Source organism: Cavia porcellus, unplaced genomic scaffold (genome assembly GCF_034190915.1).
Source record: "Cavia porcellus strain 051 isolate PalLab524CR breed Dunkin Hartley unplaced genomic scaffold, mCavPor4.1 scaffold_23, whole genome shotgun sequence".
Lineage (NCBI taxonomy): Eukaryota > Metazoa > Chordata > Mammalia > Rodentia > Caviidae > Cavia > Cavia porcellus.
The window spans coordinates 40,610,465-40,629,040 of record NW_026947506.1 but is presented as its reverse complement, the minus strand read 5'-3'; the positions used below and the strand labels follow the sequence as shown (position 1 = coordinate 40,629,040).

The window sequence follows — 18,576 nt, the reverse complement described above, 5'->3', positions numbered from 1 at the left end:
TCCAGACATTCTGTTCTTAAAGGAGTATCATTCTCATAGAACTGGAGTAGCTTAAAATATGTAACAGCGTGCCATTCAAAACTAGCTGTAAATGAGTATGTGCTAAGCAAATTGAGTGCTACGAATTTGTAAAGCTGTTCATATGAATAAACACTATTGATGAAGTGGGAAAAAGCCAAAACAAAGGAAATCCGACCAAAGTTACTCCCCTTTTCCCCGCCTCCCTGTCGCGCCGAACCCAGCCCCTCCGCGGACCGAGCGCGCTAACTGGCCAATGTGGCCTCGCGCCCCGCCCCGGATTCCCCTCGGTCCCGCCTCCTCGCGGAGGGCAGCGTAGCTGTCAAAGTCTCGCTTTGGGCACGTGTATGTCTGCAGGTCCTCCAGGCCACCGAGCTCTCTTCCTAGAGCCGTCCCTGTGGAGGCTCCCAAGTGCCACCCGGAAGTGCAGGCGTCCGGGCGGTCCTGAGCTGTCGTTTTGAGATGCGCCGTTACTCTTTCATTCACCCACCTGACGATCCTCAGGTTCTCGGGTAGGGACCGGCCGAGGCCGCAGTCTGTGTCCGCACACAGGGCTGCAGGACTGGGTGACAGATTCCGTGCTCCACGTTACGGGATGCTGTTCCTCCAAGGAGCCGGGAGGTGGGGATGGCAGGAAGCGCTTCTGCCGGGGTAAAGTCCTGGGTCCCGCAGCGCTCGCCCCGTGGGCTCGCGGGTGCTTGGTGGATGGAGCCTGCGGTTGGCAGAGCGTTTCGGGTAGAAGGTGATTCCGCGCCGAAGAAAGGCGGCCGGCCGGAAACCGTCTGCGCGTGCAGGATCTTGAGTGCCAGGGCTGAAGCTGGAAGGTAAGCAGGGAGACCCTAAAAGGCGTCGTTTGCACTATGGGAATTAACAACAGTATGCTGAGTAGCCTCGACAGTACTTATTAATCAGGACACTGGAGCTCTGCTCCTGAAATACAGCTGAAAGCCAGTGTTGTGACAGCCTGGCATATTTATTTATAGTAGTTGACTCCTCCTAAACTGAAGAGGAAAGATTGTATCTGTTTGAAGAATGCTTGGCCCTTATAGACCCTTAATAAGTATTCACTGAATGGGTGGAAGAATAAGTGAATAAATTAGTTTGCTCTTGATAGGCTTTCTGGTTGAATGGGACTTCCTGGTTGAATAAGTGGGTGGGACTGGAAAGTAGAGAAGACATTACTGAAACTTGGAAGAGAACAAGTACAGGAATCTTGGTCAGTAATAGTTGCTGGTCTTGTCTTAACCGCTGGTAACAAGCTGAAGGGCAGGGGTCCAGAACAGGGTGCAACTGCTAATGTACTCTGGGAGGGGCCCCGAGCGCAGAATCTGCAAATACCTAGTTGTAGGTTCTAGTGTTACCAGCCAGAAAGATCACTGTCTTTTCTGCCTACCCAGATGACCAAATTTGTGAAGTACATACTTTTTTTTTTTAATAGTCTAGCATAAAGTCAGTAAAGAGATTTTGTTTTAAAGCTACATATTATTACTTTCTTTTGTTTGTTTGGCAGCGCTGGAGAACACAAGGCCTTTGCAAGAGCTACCTCCCTAACACCTACTTCCCCTTTTATTTGATGACAGAGACTGGGAAAGTTGTTAACTTGCTGAGGTTGGGCTTGAACTTTCAGTCCTCCTGTCTCAGGACCCCAGAGGACTGGGATTCCAAGTGTGTGCCTCCATTGCCTGTCTGTATTCCATTTTATTGATGCATCACCACTTAATAATTCCTTTCTCTGGCATTTTTTTTTTTGTCTTTTTCATTTTTATCGGTACCAGGGATCGAACTCATGACCGCCTGCTTGCAAGGCAGGTACTTATGCTGCTGAGCTAAATCTCCAGCCCCATTCTCTGGCATTTTTGTTGTTTACCTTCTCCAGTATTACAGGAATGAATATTTCATATCTTTCCTGTTTCCCCTTTACTGAATCTTTTCCCAAAAAAGATCACTAAGCCAAATAATATCACATACTGTATATTACCTAACTGGTTGCCTTATATTACATACTGTATTTACCTTCAAAGGCAAGGATGACAACAGTGTCCCTTTATGCAACAGTTACAATCTGGACGTAGACTGATGGCTCTGGTGACCTTGGTTCAGCAAAGCAAATACAGACCTGCCTTCATGGAGCTTCTGATCTAGGGCAGAAGCCCAACATTAATCTCATGAAAAGCACTGTGAACAAAATTAGCCAAGACATTGAAATCAGTCTTACAGTTTCAGGAGAACTGGTGGTGATAGAGAGGATTTTATTTTTAATGTACTACTTTACTAACTTAAAAAAAAAAATGGTTCCTCAGGGTTGCTTTGCCTGTTTCGTTTTTACATTAACCTGAATTGTTCCTTCCTAGTTTTCCTCCTGGTTAAGGAAGTAGTGGGTGATGGGTCTAGTACAATAAGTCAATAAAAGCATTACCAACTTAGGCCTACATTTTTATATATGAGTACCTAGCATATACTTAAGAACTTGCCCCAACCTTTCTTATTTGTCTCCTTTAATGATTTCTCCTCTTCACTAGGCATGAAGTTCCTTCTTTCCTCCTGTTTGAAAAGGCAGCAGAAACTTAGTACAGGGAAGGACTCAGGTTTGAATCCCAGCTCCTCCACTCCCAGCACTGTGACACTGAGCAGAAGCTTCATGAGCCTCAGTTTCCCTATGGGTCAAAGGGAGCTAATTTCTTGGGTGTGATTGTTGGCCACATATTGAGTATGAACATTCCATTGTGTGGGGAAAAGCAGAATAGCATCTCTGGCTCCCAGCAAGGTTTTTGTTGTTTTTTTGTTTTTGGTCTTGTTTGCAGTAATGAAGATGGACCAGGACCTTTGCACTAGGCCACATCTCCGGCCTATTTATTTATTTTTTGAGACAGGGTCTTGCTAAGTTCCTGCGTCTGAACTTGAATTTGTGATCTCCCTGCCTTAGTCTCCCAATGTGCTGAGAGTACAGGCATGCACCACCAGTAGATTTAGCCAGCCAGTGGATTTTATGGCCCCATCCAAACAGATACCTGAGTGATTCACAACACTCAGTGCTGGCAAAAGATGAAGTCTGTAGGCCTGGTGACTCTGCTTTCTCACAGGGTACCAGTGATGGCCTCCCCTACAAGTAGGATGTGAGCTGAGAACTTAAGATTGAGAATTCAGCAGGTTGGTCCAGGCCAAGACCTCACTTACAGTCTGATCTCTCACACATCAGTACATCAGCAAGGCCTGCCCACTTTCCCTTCTGAACATATATCCGGTCCACCCAGTCACTGATGGTTCTCACCTGGCCACGCTGGGTCCTCTTAATGACTTCCTGCTTTCACTCTGGTGCCTGCATTTTTGTCCACACAGCAGCTAGAGGGATCATTCACAACAGTGCTCCAAGCTCTCCGTGCTTTTCCATCACATGGAGGAGTTAAATCAGGTGCCTTACCAGAACCCACAGATCCCTCCCTGACCTGCCTGGGGCTACCTTGCTGTCTTTTTTCCCATCACTTCTTTTGCCCACTCTTCTCAACCAGCCTTCTGGGCTCAGCTCCAAATACCCTTGTTACAGGAGACCAAAATATCTTACAGAAAATAAAGGGTAATACATTTGCTGCTGCCTGAATACAGTAGGCAGACTTAGGGTAGCCCCATTCTTGGTGTTAATTGCTTTGTGACATTTTCTCCTTTTGAGTATGAATGAGCCTTGTCACAGACTGTCATTCTTGTGCTTATGCTACATAAGACTCCTTCCAGCAGACAGGAGAGAGTGATCCTCTTGCCAACCTTCAAAAAGCTCATAGCCATGCTGATAGCTGCGTACGATGGGGTCTATGTGGTGGCAGCATCCTCCTCTTCGTCAGATCCTTCACTTTTTGTTTTCATAGCTCTTCAATTCTTGGCAGTACTGGGTCTACATGAAAAGAGATTTCTCTACTCTCAAGAACATTTCTGACACCAAATGTTTGGGGTTTTCTGATACCAAACAATTTCCAGGTTCTCTGCAGACACCATCTATGATTTAAGCCTTTACATTCTTGTCTTAGTTACTTTTCTCACTGCTGATGCAAAATACCTAATACCCACAAGTTAAAGGAGGAAAGGTTTATTTCAGTTCACAGTTTGTGGAGGTTTCAGTGCATAGTCAGCTGGCTCCAAGGCAAGGTGCATGGCAGAGGGACATCACAGAAGACAATCAGCAGCAGCAATAAACAAGTGACAACAGCAGCCCTCATTCTGTCTCTTACAGTATATCCAAGCTACATCCCCTTAAGGTGGGTGGCACTCACATCCTATTGAGGGCCTTCCTATTATACACTCAGAACTATGCCAAACTAAACTGGGCGTGGTGATACATGCCTGTAATCCCAGCACTTGGGAGGCTGAGGCAGGAGGATCATCGAGCATTTGAGACCAGCCTGGGCTATAAAGTCAGCTCAAGACCAACCTGAACTGCTTAGTGAGAACCTGTCTTAAAAACACACAAAAAAACTATGCCAAAGCAAGCAGTGGACTAATTTAGTAATCACACACCCTTAATTCCAGCATCACAAATACTAGACCCAGCCTCTTCTGCAAAAGCCTCATCTATGACCACATGAGGCTTTGGGGTGACATCTAGATACAAGCCTTAACAGGACTACTTCACTGTTTGCAATCTGTTATGTAGTATACAACTTGAGGGCAGCTGAGTAGGAGAGATGCATAGGGCAAGGTAGGAGGTGCAGGGTGATGCTTAAAGTGTCTGCACCCCTTCAGCACACCACCCTCCCAGCCCCTGTGTGTGATCACCAGCAAGAAACTCTCAACCCTGGAGGGATTTTATGGAGGCTTCATCATGTAGGCACGATTAACTATGAATTAATCAATCTCCAACCCCTCTTCCTTCCTAGAGGATAAAGGTTGGAGGGACTGAAGGTTCCAAGCTTTTGATCATGGCTTGGTCTATGTGCAACTCCAATCCTGAAGCTGCTCAAGAACCCACTAGGAAACACTTCATAGGACAAAAGCTGCTCTTGTCATCAGGAAGTCCCCAAGGATTTAGGAGCTCTGCATAAGATGACCCTATTGGCCCCATCACTGAGGAAAATACATGAATTTGGAGAGTTCTGGGCCAGGGAACAGGTATATATTTCTCATTTGTTACAGTGTTTTTTATTTCCTGTTTAATTACTTGTTTTGTTTTTTTTTTGTCCACAGAAACGTAAATTGCTTGACACCAGGAATTATATTCTATCAGTGCTGATCTCTAGCACTTAAATGATGCCTAAAACATAGTAGATGCTTAGTATTTGTTGAGTGAATTGCATCATGAATGAGCAAAGAAGAAGATCTATGTTGCAGATAATAGAGACTGTTACAAGCCAGGGGCTTGGGGCTATTGGGGGTGGGTTCCTAGAATTGAAGGGTCTGTAGGACTAGAGTACAGGGAGAGCTAAAGGTAAAGATATGAGATAGAGAATTATGGACCAGACCATAGAGGACCCTTCGGCTTAGGTTACCATATTTTTACTTTTGTTCTAAGGACAGTAAGAAGCCATTAAAGGGTTTCAGGTAAATTGAGAATTGTGTTTTGATAAGATCCCTCTGACTGGTGGTAAATTGCTAGTAATGGGCAAATGCCAGGAGGGGCCCAGCAAGGCCGCTATTCAAGTCACCCAAGCAGAGATGACAAAAATTTGCACTGTGTAGTAGTTGAAGATACAGAGACATAATTTGGAGCTAACATTAGCTGGTACCACTTCCAGTTCCCACAATAAAACATAGCTTGGTATGCTTAGTAGATGGAAGAGACACAGGCTCAGATCTCTTCATTGACACAAAACCGAGGTTTTCCTACATATAAGATCTGCAGCAAATACAGAGCTGCATAAGGTACCGAAGACCTACAAAAAGAGCTTCCTAATGGCCTTCCTGTGTCCTGGGTCTTGTGGTCTGGTCTGGTCCTATTTTCACTGGTCAGCTTCCTCTTGTCTTCTCTGTTTAACCTCAAGGCCCACTCAAAATTAGATGCTCCATACATCTTTGAACAACTATTTCTGCTTCTATCAGGAAGCCGGTTCCTCAACTCACAGTTCCTGCCAGAGTTATTGAGCTCATATCAGACTCATTTCAACTGTTTCAGCCAGGTAGGAGAACATTTCCTGATATGTGCAAGCATAAAAGGTGTTTAGAGCATTATTCTGAGCATTTGTGCTGTCCTCATAGCTAACTATTTTGCTTTATTTTTTGTTTATTCAACAAATATTTATTCGAATGTTTATTGTGGGCCAGTTTTAAGTGCTAGATAAACAAGACGGTCTTGCCCTTATGGAACAAACATACCATTGTGTATTGAGGATTAGCTCAGGATGAAAAGAAAGTGAAGTTCATAACCCATCATGGCAGGAAACACCAAAAGTCCCCTCCCTTCATCCTCACCGCTTGTAATCCCCAAAGGCAGACTTTCTCCCTCAGGTACACTCAGAAGATAGTTTAGAAAAATAATACTTGAGGCCAGGCATAGTGGCGCACACCTGTAATGCCACCTATAATTGGGAAGCTGAGCCAGGAGAATTACCATTAGTTTGAGGCAAGCCTGGACTACATAGTGTATTCAAGGCCAATTTGTTTCAAAAAAACAAAACAAGCAATGGGACAACTTTTCTTTAAATTCCATTAGTGACATTGCCATCATTATGTACCTATCTCTGGTTGTATGGTCACCAGATCCTCCTGAATTGTAAGAGCCAGCATAAGGGCCTGGTGATTTAACTCAACGGCTTTAAGTGCCTGCCTGGCAAGTATGAGGTTGAGAGTTCAATCCCCGGTACCAACAACAATAAAAAAAAAAAAAAAGAGTCGGTAGAGGTTCTAGGAACCTTGGTAGTAGTCAGGACTGCAGAGGCCTAGGAACCCTGCTACTAGTTAGGATTTTGTTTTAGTGAGTTAAGTTACTTGGCCTCTTGCATCTTAGATTTGAGGGGGAGGGGCATGAGACGGGATTGTAAAACTATCCACCTTTTTCTGGCATTCTGGCCCGGGGTTAACCATTAATTTTGCCTGGAACATTCGTGGGTTAGCCTCGATGGAGGTAGGCACCCAAGTTAGGGCGTCGAGGCTGTCCAAAACGGGGAAAACTGGCTTATTCAACCCTGTGCAGCCTGCAGGCCGGTGGCACAGCCTGAGCATGCGCACTGATGCCTCAGGCTTGGCGTACTGCGCCGAGAAAGGGGCGTGGCCTCCCTAGGTTGGAGGCGGTATCCGCCTGACGCCGGAAGTGCCTTTCCTCCCCTGCCGCTGGACCATGGATACTGTGGCACAGTAGAGCTGTGGTGTAAGGATTGTGGGGCGGTGGCCATGGAGGCCGTGCTGAACGACCTGGTGTCTGTGGATGATCTGATGGTGAGGCCTGGCCCCGCGGGAGGCAAAGAGAAGAGTCAGAGGGCGGGTCCTGAGGAGAGTGGTGCACACCCAAACCTTTCCAGTTTCGACTTTGAAGGGACCCTAACTACGGCTCCCGGCAGCCTTTGCGGCGCCCAGCTCTTGCTCAAAGTGTATACTTTGTCCTAGGGGCTAATGGGAGTTGTAGTTTCGTAAGACTTCGCACCTCAGACCTAAGGCCTGTTGGAGTCCAAAGGTTTCGGAACGGCTGACAGGTTCTGGGAGTTAAGAGCTCAGGAGACTTCTTCAGTGGTGGTGGTGGTGGGGCATATAGCAACCATCATAAAGTTTCACATATAGAAGCTGGCATGGTGCTTTCTTTATTGCATGCCAGATCTCAATCTTTGTAACTCTGGGAGGTAGGCATTATTTTTATTCCCACTTTGAAGATAAAGTAAACGTCCAGACCTGGTAGGGCATGGTAGGATGGAACCAGCAGCCCCAGAGGAGGACTACATGGGCTTGTTGGGCAGTTCAGACAGTATGTTTACTGTTTAGCCTCTCGGGTCAGCTGCTCCGGGAGTGGAGCTTGGAGCTACCACCAGGTGGCATCGCTGCTTGGTGCCGAGTGGGGGTGGGTCTGAAAACTGGCCCGTTAGCCCGAAGAACAAAATGCCAGAGTCCTAGGGACGTAGATAGCAGGCTCCGGGATGCTGTGTACCAAGACCCCTGAGGGAAGACGGGAAGAGCCAGGAAGATCTGGAGTGTAATGGGACATGGGCACCAGGTCAGATAGAGACTGGTTGACACCCTTCCTCTCTAAATGGTTCCTCTCCTCTCCTATGGCAGAAGTTTGAGAAGAAATTTCAATCTGAGCAGGCAGCAGGCTCAGTGTCCAAGAGCACGCAGTTTGAGTACGCCTGGTGCCTGGTGCGGAGCAAGTACAATGATGACATCCGTAAGGGCATCGCGCTGCTCGAGGGTGAGGCTCCAGGCCACCCCACTTCCCTTTCCATCCTTCTCTACCACCATTGGCTGCGTTCTCCCCCTCCAGCTCAATTGCTAAGATTCCATACATGGGACCCTCCCCTCATAATACAGTCCCTTACCAGTAAATTCACTGTGGCAAAGGGTTACACAAGCAACCCTTTGCATCTGCAGGTTCCACATCTGCAAGTGCATTCAGATCTGAAATATTTGGAGGAAACAAAAACATTTCCTTGCTGAACATGTGTACTTTATCTTCTTGTCATTATTCCCTAAACTGTACAACCGTTGACATAGCATTTACATTATTTTTTGTATCATAGATAATCTAAGAATGATTTTAATTATATGGGGGGACATGCGGAAGTTACATGCAAATGTTACAGTATTTTACATAAGCAGCGTAAGCATCCATAGATTTTGGAATCCAAGGAGGGGTCCTGGAAATAATCCTCTGAGGATACAAAAAGACAACTATAGTAGCCTGTCACTGAGCTATAAAAAATACTGTCATCCTGCATTTATCTTTTGCCAGTTTAGATTTTAAGTGGTCTCAGCATTGCCATGTAGTCGAGACAGAACAGGCCTTGGGGAGGTATTGGCAGCTACAAACTACTTAGCAACAAACTCTGAGGCCCTCAGGGCTGTCAAGCACCTAAGCCTCTGGGAAGTCACTGAATTAAGGCATCAGTTAGAGCCACTGAGTGACAGTGAGATAAAGAGGAGGGAGTACAGCCTTGTAGTTCACAGGAAGTGGATCTGCCTTTGGTCTCCACTGGTGCCTGGATTTCATGTTTGCATCGATGTACCGGAGGCAGATGTATTATTGATTCTGCAGTGTCTGTCCCTGGAGTGTTGTGGCAGCACCCCCGCTCCTGCTGCCTTGGAGTGCTGAATGGAAAGCTGAGAAGGACTGGAGCTGACATGAAGGCCCAGGACGGTCTTCGGCAGGGATTCTGGGAGTGGCAGATTCTCTGGGATTACTATTAGAAAAAGAGAGAAGCAGTGTTCACCCTCTTCCTTCCTTTTCCCCAGAGCTGCTGCCCAAAGGGAGCAAAGAAGAGCAGCGGGATTATGTCTTCTACCTGGCTGTGGGCAACTACCGGCTCAAGGTAAGACCACCACACTTCCTTCGCGCTCTGCCCTACTTGGTTGGACTCCGCCAGGCAGCAGTGGTAGCGGGTCAACACATGCAAGTTTCAGGACTCTAAAGGAACGTGAGAAGATCAGGGTGCTGAGGGTATGGGGAACAAGGTGACGTCAAGATGGGAGTGCAGCCCCAAGCCGTGGGCTGTTATCTCCCCTGGCCCTGGCTTATCACCCTTTACAGTTGGGGTTGTTTGTGGACTCTACTCCATTGGGCGGGGCTGGAGTGATGGCAGGAGGAGGGGCGAGGGGAGGCTGGGAGGAGAAGGGAGGGCGCCCCAGTGGGCCAAGGGGGTGCTGAAGCCCCACGGTGTTTATGGTGGGGGGGTTTCTCTTGAGTGTAGGAATATGAAAAGGCCCTAAAGTACGTGCGCGGGCTGCTGCAGACGGAGCCCCAGAACAACCAGGCCAAGGAGTTGGAACGGCTCATCGACAAGGCTATGAAGAAAGGTGAAATCCCCCCCCTCATGCTGGGCCCTTCAGTGTCTTTAAAGGAACCCCACCCCCATTAAGTCACATCAAACCCACCTTCCTGAAGCTGTCGGTCCCAACCCAGAGCCTCCAGGTGGGGATGCACCTCTCCTGCGGAGCAGCCGGGCTAGGGAGGCCATGGTCAGGGTCCCTGCGGGGGCTGGACCTAGCTTCTGACAGCCTTCCCTTCTTTCCCCAGATGGCTTGGTGGGCATGGCCATCGTTGGTGGCATGGCCCTGGGAGTGGCAGGACTGGCTGGACTGATCGGACTTGCTGTGTCCAAATCCAAATCCTGAAGGCGACGGCGCATCTGCTCCTCTGCCAGGGCCCCACAAGGGCACTTTTCGCAGAGGAGCCATCCAGCCTTGTGGGCCTCTTCCTGTTCTCCCTGAACCCTTGTCATTGTCCTCTGGGACCCCCACCTCCACTTCCCTGAGACCCGTTGTTCAGCCCTGAGTCATGTGCTTTAGGATGAGTGTAAATAAAATTGAGCCAAACTTGAGAACTGCATGTCTGATTTGAGAGAGGGGGGTTTGCTGTGCACGCTGGGGTCACCTGTGGTCCTTCCTGCCCTGTGCCCCCTTGCTTCTGCCCTCCAGCTGATGTGGGGCCCACACCCTTCCTTCCTTCCCTTCCCCAAAGCCATGTCCTTGAGCAGTGTCAGACAGCACAGAGACGTGGCCTTTCAATGGCCCCAAAGTCCTGGGACCGAACAGTGACCTGAGGGGGGGAGGCTGCCAGGCTGAGTGGCCAGCCTGGGATTTATGACTCTAGTCTCCTCTGACCCACTCAGCTGCCTCTTGGCCCGTGGAGTTTTCCATGCCAGGAGCCCACAATGGGCTTCGTCCAAATCTCCGCCCTACCCTCCCTTTGTCTTCCCGTGCCCTCCCCTTCCTCCCGCCCCATCCCTTAGGGGAATAGGGGACTGGCAGTGGTGGGAAAGAAGCTGGCTTGGTGTGGAGCAGGCAGGTGTCTTGATGAGGGTGCACCAGGTTGCAGCCCATGGACAGGGAACCCAGGCTCCACCTAGCCAGGCTTGCCCCACGCCCCCTCGTGCCAGGCTGCGCGTGGGCCCATTTGCATCACTGCATACCGCTCATTCCGCAGTGCTGCCAGGCCATGGTAGGGAGGAGGCACAGAACGGGCAGGGAGCTGATGCAGGAAAGGAGGGATGCACTGTCTCCTCATAGGGACCGAGCCCCAGTGCCCCTTGCCTGGAGAGCAGCAGAGCTGTCCCAGCTCCAGTCTAAGGGCAGGAAATGGAAGAGGTTGCACCAGGACAGGTGCTTGGTCTGATTTGGGGTGGGGCCCAGAGCCTTCTAATCTATCATAATAATTAAGTCTGGTAATAGTCCCTGGCACTGAGCTGGTGAGATTAGCCACAGGGACCATGTCCTGGGCCTCTGATCCACCCCGCGCCATACCAGCCCCTTGGCAGCAAAATCAAGCTCGGTGCCAAGTCAAAGGTCAGCTTGAAGAGGGGGAAATTCAAGTTCAGGAAATGTGGAGAAACAAAACAATAGTGGCTCCCCTCTCCCTGCAGTACTGAGATCTGGGAAATCCTGAGATGTGCAGGGATTGGTGGTCCTAATTCTGTGACAATCAGTGAGGCCAATGGCAGAAGCAGAAGGGAGCAGCCCAGGCCCCTGGAAAGTGATGCAATGTAGTTTGAGTCCAGGTTGGCTAAACTCAACAGCCAGGGGTCTCTTATTTTGTTTCAGTACGGGGAATTGAACTCATGACCTTGAGCTTGCCAGGCAGGCGTTTATGCCACTGAGCTAAACCCCCAGCTGAGCCACTGGTCTTTCCCAGTTGTCCCCTCAGTTATCATTTGTCAGGAGACCCAAGTGTCCCAACCCCTAAGGCCCTGAGTGTCTTTTTTTTTTTTTTTCTTTTTCCTTTTTATCGGTACCAGGGATCAAACTCACGACTAGGGATCGAACTCACGACTACCTGCTTGCAAGGCAGGTGCTTATGCCGCTGAGCTAAATCCCCAGCCCCCAGCCCTGAGTGTCTTGAATGCCTCTCACCATGCCAGGTAGCTGGGTTCCTGCCCCACTTCACAGGAAGGCTGCAGTGAGTCTGCTGGAGTCCGTCTGTGTCTTCCTGAGGCCCTCTCATCTCTGTCTCCTGTCCCTCTCCTCTCTGTCTCCTGTCCCTCTCGTCTCTGTCTCCTGTCCCTCTCCTCTCTGTCTCCTGTTCCTCTTGTCCCTTGCTCACCTCTCCTTCTGTGTTACTCCATTCTCTGGCCCCCATGAAAGTGAGTCACAGACAGCCGCTTCCCTTTGGAGCCCGGTGCCTCCCGTGGGGGCCCCTCCTGGCCTATCCGTTAGTCTCCTGGGTAGGTCTGCTCCCCCACCCTCATGGGGCGGAGAACCCAGAGCCCAGAAGCTGGGGGAGGAGGTGGACTTTTGGCCATTTATTCTCCATCTCCTGTCAACAGCTGCCAAATGCCTCTGACCTGCTGGGAAGCACGGTGACCCAGGAAGGAGGGCGACTGAAACCTGGAGCCGGACCGGAGCCGGACCGGAGCCGGAGGAGGAGGCGGACGGAGGCCACTGGACTTCCACTCTTTCCTCTCTTCCTGCCTCAACACTCGTTCTTGGCCAGAGCCACACGAAGTTCCCCAGGGGACCCAGCTCCATCCTGCCCCTGTCTGGGGCCCCAGGCCCTTGGGGTTTGCAGCCCAGGATGTCGTTAGCTGTGGAGATCTTTGGCTTCTTCATGGCGGCCCTGGGGCTCCTGATGCTGGGGGTGACCCTGCCAAACAGCTACTGGAGAGTGTCCACCGTTCATGGGAATGTCATCACCACCAACACCATCTACGAGAACCTCTGGTATAGCTGTGCCACCGACTCCCTGGGTGTCTCCAACTGCTGGGACTTCCCGTCCATGCTGGCCCTCTCTGGTACAGGCTGGGACTGCCCTGGGGAACAGAGGGAGGTAGAGGGTGGGGAGACCTCAGGAGGACATGGCAGCTGCTTTTGGTCCGGCCTTGGGTGCCCTAAGGATACAGGGAGGCTGGGATCAAATTCTGGGTCCTTCACTGAAGCAGCCAGCAGTCCTGGGGATGAACTGCCCTGGATATGAGAGCTTGTGACACACAGCCCTCTGCTAGGTACAGGAACGGGCACCAGAATCAAGCTGCCAGGCATAGCTCCTGCCTTGTTAGCTCTGTGCCTCAGGCAGGCGACACATGAGGTTCGTCTGGGCCATCTGCAAGCTTGGGGTAACAACAGCAGTAGCCCACATGCAGGTGGTTGTAAGGACCGCATGTGGCAAAGCCTGCAGCCCCTCGCTCCATTTGCTTGTGTGCACAGGATGGATTCTAGTATTTTATCCTGGGGTGGGCCTGCGGGGTTCAGCAGGTGGCTTTGCCTTGGACTGTTGGTGGTGATACTCTGAGGTCTCGGTGGTGTCCCCAGGTGTCCGTGGGCCTCACCTCTTTGCCAGGCTGAGTGCTGGTGCACCTGAGTCGAGGCCTGGTTGTATTGGGAGCGTTTTGTAGGTGGGGTGTCTACCGTGAACAGGTGATGTGTGGACTTGCAGATCTGTTTGAACTTCTCGGCACCATGTTCCCCAAATCAGAGTGCTGCCACTGAGAGCTCCTGTTTAGCCCCGAAAAGTTCTGATGGCTGCGGCTCCTGCTCACCCCTTAGCACTGGCCCTACCGTTTTCCCCTGGAGGCTTCTTCAGTCTGCCCCTGTCTCTTGGTGGAGACCAAGAGTTGATGACCATGAACTCTTGGTGCACTCACCCCCACATCTCCTACTGGTCCTTGAGAGCCAGGTGGTGGCAGGTGGGAAGGAGCGGAAGCCAGCACTGGTGGGAGGCAGAGCTGGTGGAACTGCCCTGGGAATGGCGAAGGTGCTGAGCAGCCGCACAACTCCCCATCTCTTCCCTCTCCTAGCTGCTTCATGCTTTCATCAGTCTCCAGTGCTTCCTGTGTGCAGGACAAGTGGCCCCAAAACACAGTAAAGTTTGATCCAGCTGGATGAGGTGGCACACACCATAATCCCAGCACTCAGGAGGCAGAGGCAGGAGAATGGCTGTGAGTTTGAGGCTGACCTGGGTTACAACATAGTGTGTTCAGAATCAGCCTGAACTACAGACACCCTGTCTCAAAAAGAATAAAAAGACGGGCTGGGGACTGGTGGTGCAGCGCAGTATTAGAGCATCCCTGGATTCAGCTCTCCCCTGCCCCGTATTGCCAAAAAAAAAAGTGCTCAGTCCAGTCTGGGTTGAGTGGCAGAAGGGACAGTGGTGGCGGTTAGCTTAGTAGCCTGGCCATACCGCTGCACTCAACACTTATACACAGTGGTGCGAGACCGGCTTTTTGTGTGAGTCTGTGTCCCCAAGAGGTGTTGTGTGGCACTGATGCCATAGGCCTGCAAGAGGACAGATCTGCATTCCCTGAGCACTGCTGCCTGCACGTGTGAGGTCCCTGCGGCCACTCTGCCACTGGCTGGACGCTGTTACCGCATTTTACAGCTACTGCCCAGTGGCACAGAGGGGGAAGGGACCACAGAGACCCCACTGGCTGCACCTGAGCTCAGGGCCCAATCATTTCCTCCATGAGGTCACTTCAGCCCCGCAGCGTTCTCTCATTTGGCCACCAGAGCTCCCTGCAGACTCAGAGTTGGGGGAAACTGAAGAGAGTGGCTGGAAGTCAGAACATCCTCCCGGAGCACTTTGTCCCTCCTGCCTACCCCAAGCTCCAGCTGCTGCTTCTTTTCCTGGCAGGGACCCAGTCTCCCCTTCAGCACCCATGTTCCTGCCCCAGCCAGGAAAGGGGTGCAGAGTCCTTAGGAATGCTGGGCAATAGTCAAAGACAGAAGGGAGAAAGAGCCCACAGCTCTCCTTGTTTGTGATAATATGGAAACTGAGCTGGACCAACTTGGGCTAGACTAATGGGCTAGACCAACTTGGATTTTCCAGGGCTCAGGTATCCCATTTTCTGGATCGGAAACTTCCCTTGACCCTCTGCTGCATCCACTGCTGCCCCCTGCTGGTCACTCAAGGGAGAAACTCAGGTCAAGATGTTTGCATTTCGCTGTGCTTTGTGTGGACTGGAAAGGGATCAGATGTGGGGACAGGGAATGGTGCTTAGAGGCACTTTCTGCAACACACGATGGAACGTGGGGTGACTGCACTTTGGCTGCCACGACTTGGGGGAAAAGGGGAGCTTGCTGCAAGCATCCAGTAGGTAGAGATCAAGTATGCTACGAGTCCTACAGTGCACAGGACAGTCCCCCAAAACCAAGCATCTGGCCCAAAGTGCCCTGCAGTCTAGGAGACGCCCTGGGGGTGGGGGATGCAGGCTGGAGGGCCAAGATGCATAAGGAGGGAGGCTTAGAGGCTGTGGGTTTGGTGGTATATGCCTGTCTGTAATCCTAGCACTCTGGGAGGCTGAGACAGAAAGACTTCAAGTTCGAGACCAGCTTGGGCAATTCAGTAACTTAAGAAATCCTATCCCAAAATTGAAAAGGGGAGTAGGGTGGGCCTTTAGCTCAGTGACTAGGCCCTGGGTTCAGTCCCTAGTATGGAAAGAAGGAAGGAGGGAAGGAAGGAAGGAAGGAAGGACGGAAGGAAGGAAGGAAGGACGGAAGGAAGGAAGGAAGGAAGGAAGGAAGGAAGGAAGGAAGGAAGGGAAAAAAGGACAGACAAGAAACCAAGCCTGAGCAGGAGCTGGACAGGATTGGCTCTGGTGGAGGGGAAAGGCTGACAGCTGTGTCCCCTTGCTAGGCTATATCCAGGGCTGCCGTGCACTCATGATCACCGCCATCCTCCTGGGCTTCCTGGGCCTCTTCCTAGGGATCCTGGGACTGCGCTGCATCAGCATGGGGAGCATGGTGCCCTCCACAAAAGCCAAGCTGGGGGCCACCGGGGGGACCTTCCACATACTGGCAGGTAACTGGGAAAGAGGGCCCAGGGCAGCCCTCATATTCTCCGCCCTCACGTCCAGCTTCCTGAGGCTGAGTCTTGCCTTGCCTTCCCCACACGTTGATACCTGTCCTCTGCCGTTCAGTTCCATACACCCCGCCCCACCCCATCTGTACATGCCATGTCTGGGATCTGTTTCAGTCATCAACAGCGTTTCTTGGGTCTTACTGAAGCAGAAGGGTGTCAGGTGTGGGAGGGGGAGCTGTGTGTGTGTGTGTAAAAGCATGCAAACACACTGCATGTAGTAACAGTGCCACTGACTGGCAGTAGATTTTAAGTTGGCACACTTGTGCACACATGGCCTCTCAGTAAGCTGCCAGGTAGCGTGGGAACTGTCAGAAAGGTCAGCTAGCTTTCTGGAGAACAGCCCCCCAGTGAGCGGGTCAAGACAGCGCAGGGCTTTGGGACACCAAGGGAAAGGGACTGCAGTGAGGTAGGCCAGGAAGACTTTGGGGGCAGGTGGGCCTTGGAGGCCTGGAGGACCGGGACAGTTCCAGGTGAGGGAGGGAGTGACACGGCTCCAAGTACAGATAAACAAGTCTGGTCCGGGACAGAGACTGGGGATTGGGCCCGAATGGTGGGAGGGGGTAGGCTGGGATAGGGGCTTGAGTACCCAAGTTTATAGCTGACCCAGGAATAGGAGGGTTCATAGGCTGCAGCAGGAGAGGAACTGAATGCAATGTGGCTCATGACCCACTCCCCCTGGCTGCCCTCTTTCCCAAGCCCTTAATCGCCCACCTGGGCTGTAGTTAAGGGCATTCTCAGTCTTCCTGCTTCTTAGGGATCTGTGGGATGGTGGCCATCACCTGGTACGCAATCAACATCCTCCAGGACTTCTTTAACCCTCTGTATGCTGGAACCAAGTGAGTGAGAAGCCCACCCTCGGGGGCAGCTGGTGGGTCTGCAGTGCCCAGGGCTGGTGCTCACTTCTGTCCCCTTCCCATCAACCCTGGTGCCCAGGTATGAGCTGGGCCCTGCCCTCTACCTGGGCTGGAGTGCCTCCCTGCTCTCTATCCTGGGTGGCATCTGCCTCTGCTCCAACTGCTGCTGCGCCTCCAAAGAGGACCGTGTCACCAGGTAGGGGAGGGGTGGACAGTGTGGCAGGTGGGAGTGAGAGCTAGGCCTCCCTGTGACCCAGTTCTCCCACTCCCCACAGGGCCAAGCTTCCCTACAGAGCATCCACAGTCCAGATGCCCTCCCCAGCTTCGCAGGAAGAAGGCGATATCAGCTTTGGCAAATACGGCAAAAATGCCTATGTGTAGGAGCTGTGGCCTGTACTTTCCACTGCCGCCGAGGGAGAGGGGAACCCATGGATCCCGTCCATGCTTCCTGGAATAATTTTGGGCAGGCCATGCCCCCTGTCTGGCAGCCACATCCAGGACATGCCCCTCACCCGGGCCAGGATGGCTTCTGAAAACTTACCTGCGCTTCTGGGGCCGAGGGGATGGAGGCGGCTGCCATCGTGTGTATTCTTTATAAATACAAGCACAAATAAATGTACACTGAGATTCCTCAGGGTATGAGGCTGTCAGTAAGTGCCCAGCCCGACAAGAGGTGGCTGTCAGGCTGTCTCCTTTGGCAAAACACAAGTGTTAGAAGTGATTTCAAGAAGGTGACAATAATTTAAGTCACAAGGGGGTAGATATGGGAAGCCCCCCTTTACTCTGCACTTGTCTTCTCACGGCTGCAGCTGGGTGACCAGTTTGCTTACTGGTCGTGGGCATGGATGCCAGGGATGGTGACCCCTTTGGAGTTCTGCTCGCTCCAGATAAGCTGGGTCAATGCAAACGTGTTTCTTTGGGCAGTTTAATAACTTCCAAAAGAGGCTCTGAAGATCCGTGTGTGTACAAGGCTTGGTGACATCAAGCTTGCACCAGGTTCTGGGTTGTGGGCAGCCTCGCACTGGTACCCACTTGACAGAGAAAGCATGCAGTGGGAGGAGAGGAACAGGGCCCCAGGCCAGTGTGTCCTCTGAGCACTGACTAGTGACCATTCAGTCACTCAGGGAGCCCCTGACAGCAGCCCCCTCCCTCTCTCTTCAACCTCTGCCCACTAGCCTGTACCAGCTCCACCACTTCCTGCCAGGAAGCTAACCTGAGTGGAGTCCTGCAGTGGAGCACTTAGGTATGTCTTTAATATGGCTATGAGGTTAAGGGCACTGGGTAAGCGACAGTTTCTTTCTTGCCATAATCTGAGAGGTGGCTATCCAGAGGCAGAGAGGTGAAAAGACCTGTCTACAACTGCTAAGAGCCAGGGTTTCTCCAAAGCTGAAAATGCACTGCCCGGCTTCCCAGAATTCTTAGCTCTCCTAATTCAATTAAATGTGATTGGGGGGGCACCTCTAGGAGTCTCCAATCTCAGTGTTTCAGACCCTGGCACTAACTTCCTCTCCCCTCCTTCTGAGGATGGTGGTGAGCTGGGCGGGGGAGGTTCTAGTTTAGGTGGGGTATGGTCTGTGCTTCCTGGAACCAGGCAGCATCAGAGCAGTGAGACCCCTGGGGCCTGGCTCTGTCCTCCCTGGCTGTGCCTCATTTGCTCAACACATACAAAGCCTCTGTTTTACTAAGTGTTCAACCAATGACTCCAGGGAGCCTGCTACCCACTTAACAAGTGGGGTCTGAGACGGGCTACTGCCAAAGGGTCACTGAGGCAGGACTGCCCCTGTGCTTCCTGGAACT

General features: G+C 51.4%; 2 protein-coding genes across 3 annotated transcripts; both read left to right on the top strand.

Moving 5' to 3' along the window:
- The first annotated feature begins 557 nt into the window (after positions 1-557).
- Fis1 (fission, mitochondrial 1) lies at positions 558-10,460 on the top strand. Of its 2 annotated transcripts, XM_023565160.2 has the most exons (7): positions 558-842; positions 4,881-5,112; positions 5,982-6,116; positions 8,200-8,332; positions 9,373-9,449; positions 9,828-9,933; positions 10,154-10,460. In XM_023565160.2, exons 2-7 carry the CDS (start codon positions 5,047-5,049, stop codon positions 10,249-10,251), a joined length of 615 nt encoding a protein of 204 aa, XP_023420928.1. In that variant the 5' UTR covers positions 558-842; positions 4,881-5,046; the 3' UTR covers positions 10,252-10,460. The 2 variants fall into 2 exon arrangements, with proteins under 2 accessions (XP_023420928.1, XP_003469936.1); XM_003469888.5 differs by lacking the exons at positions 558-842; positions 4,881-5,112; positions 5,982-6,116 and adding an exon at positions 7,189-7,371.
- A 1,938-nt stretch (positions 10,461-12,398) lies between these two features.
- On the top strand, positions 12,399-17,409 carry Cldn15 (claudin 15). Its single transcript, XM_003469892.4, has 5 exons — positions 12,399-12,863; positions 15,701-15,865; positions 16,680-16,761; positions 16,859-16,975; positions 17,055-17,409. The coding sequence occupies exons 1-5, from the start codon at positions 12,647-12,649 to the stop codon at positions 17,158-17,160; spliced, it is 687 nt and encodes a 228-aa protein (XP_003469940.1). The 5' UTR covers positions 12,399-12,646; the 3' UTR covers positions 17,161-17,409.
- Positions 17,410-18,576: the final 1,167 nt, after the last annotated feature.

Coding starts and splice junctions, on each gene's coding strand:
- Fis1 (XM_023565160.2), top strand. CDS start 5,047: ATGACCCTATTGGCCCCATCACTGAGGAAAATACATGAATTTGGAGAG. Junction 6,117..8,199: donor ATTTCAACTGTTTCAGCCAG/GTAGGAGAACAT, acceptor CTCCTATGGCAG/AAGTTTGAGAAGAAATTTCA. Junction 9,934..10,153: donor CGACAAGGCTATGAAGAAAG/GTGAAATCCCCC, acceptor TTCTTTCCCCAG/ATGGCTTGGTGGGCATGGCC.
- Cldn15 (XM_003469892.4), top strand. CDS start 12,647: ATGTCGTTAGCTGTGGAGATCTTTGGCTTCTTCATGGCGGCCCTGGGG. Junction 15,866..16,679: donor GACCTTCCACATACTGGCAG/GTAACTGGGAAA, acceptor CCTGCTTCTTAG/GGATCTGTGGGATGGTGGCC. Junction 16,976..17,054: donor AAAGAGGACCGTGTCACCAG/GTAGGGGAGGGG, acceptor CACTCCCCACAG/GGCCAAGCTTCCCTACAGAG.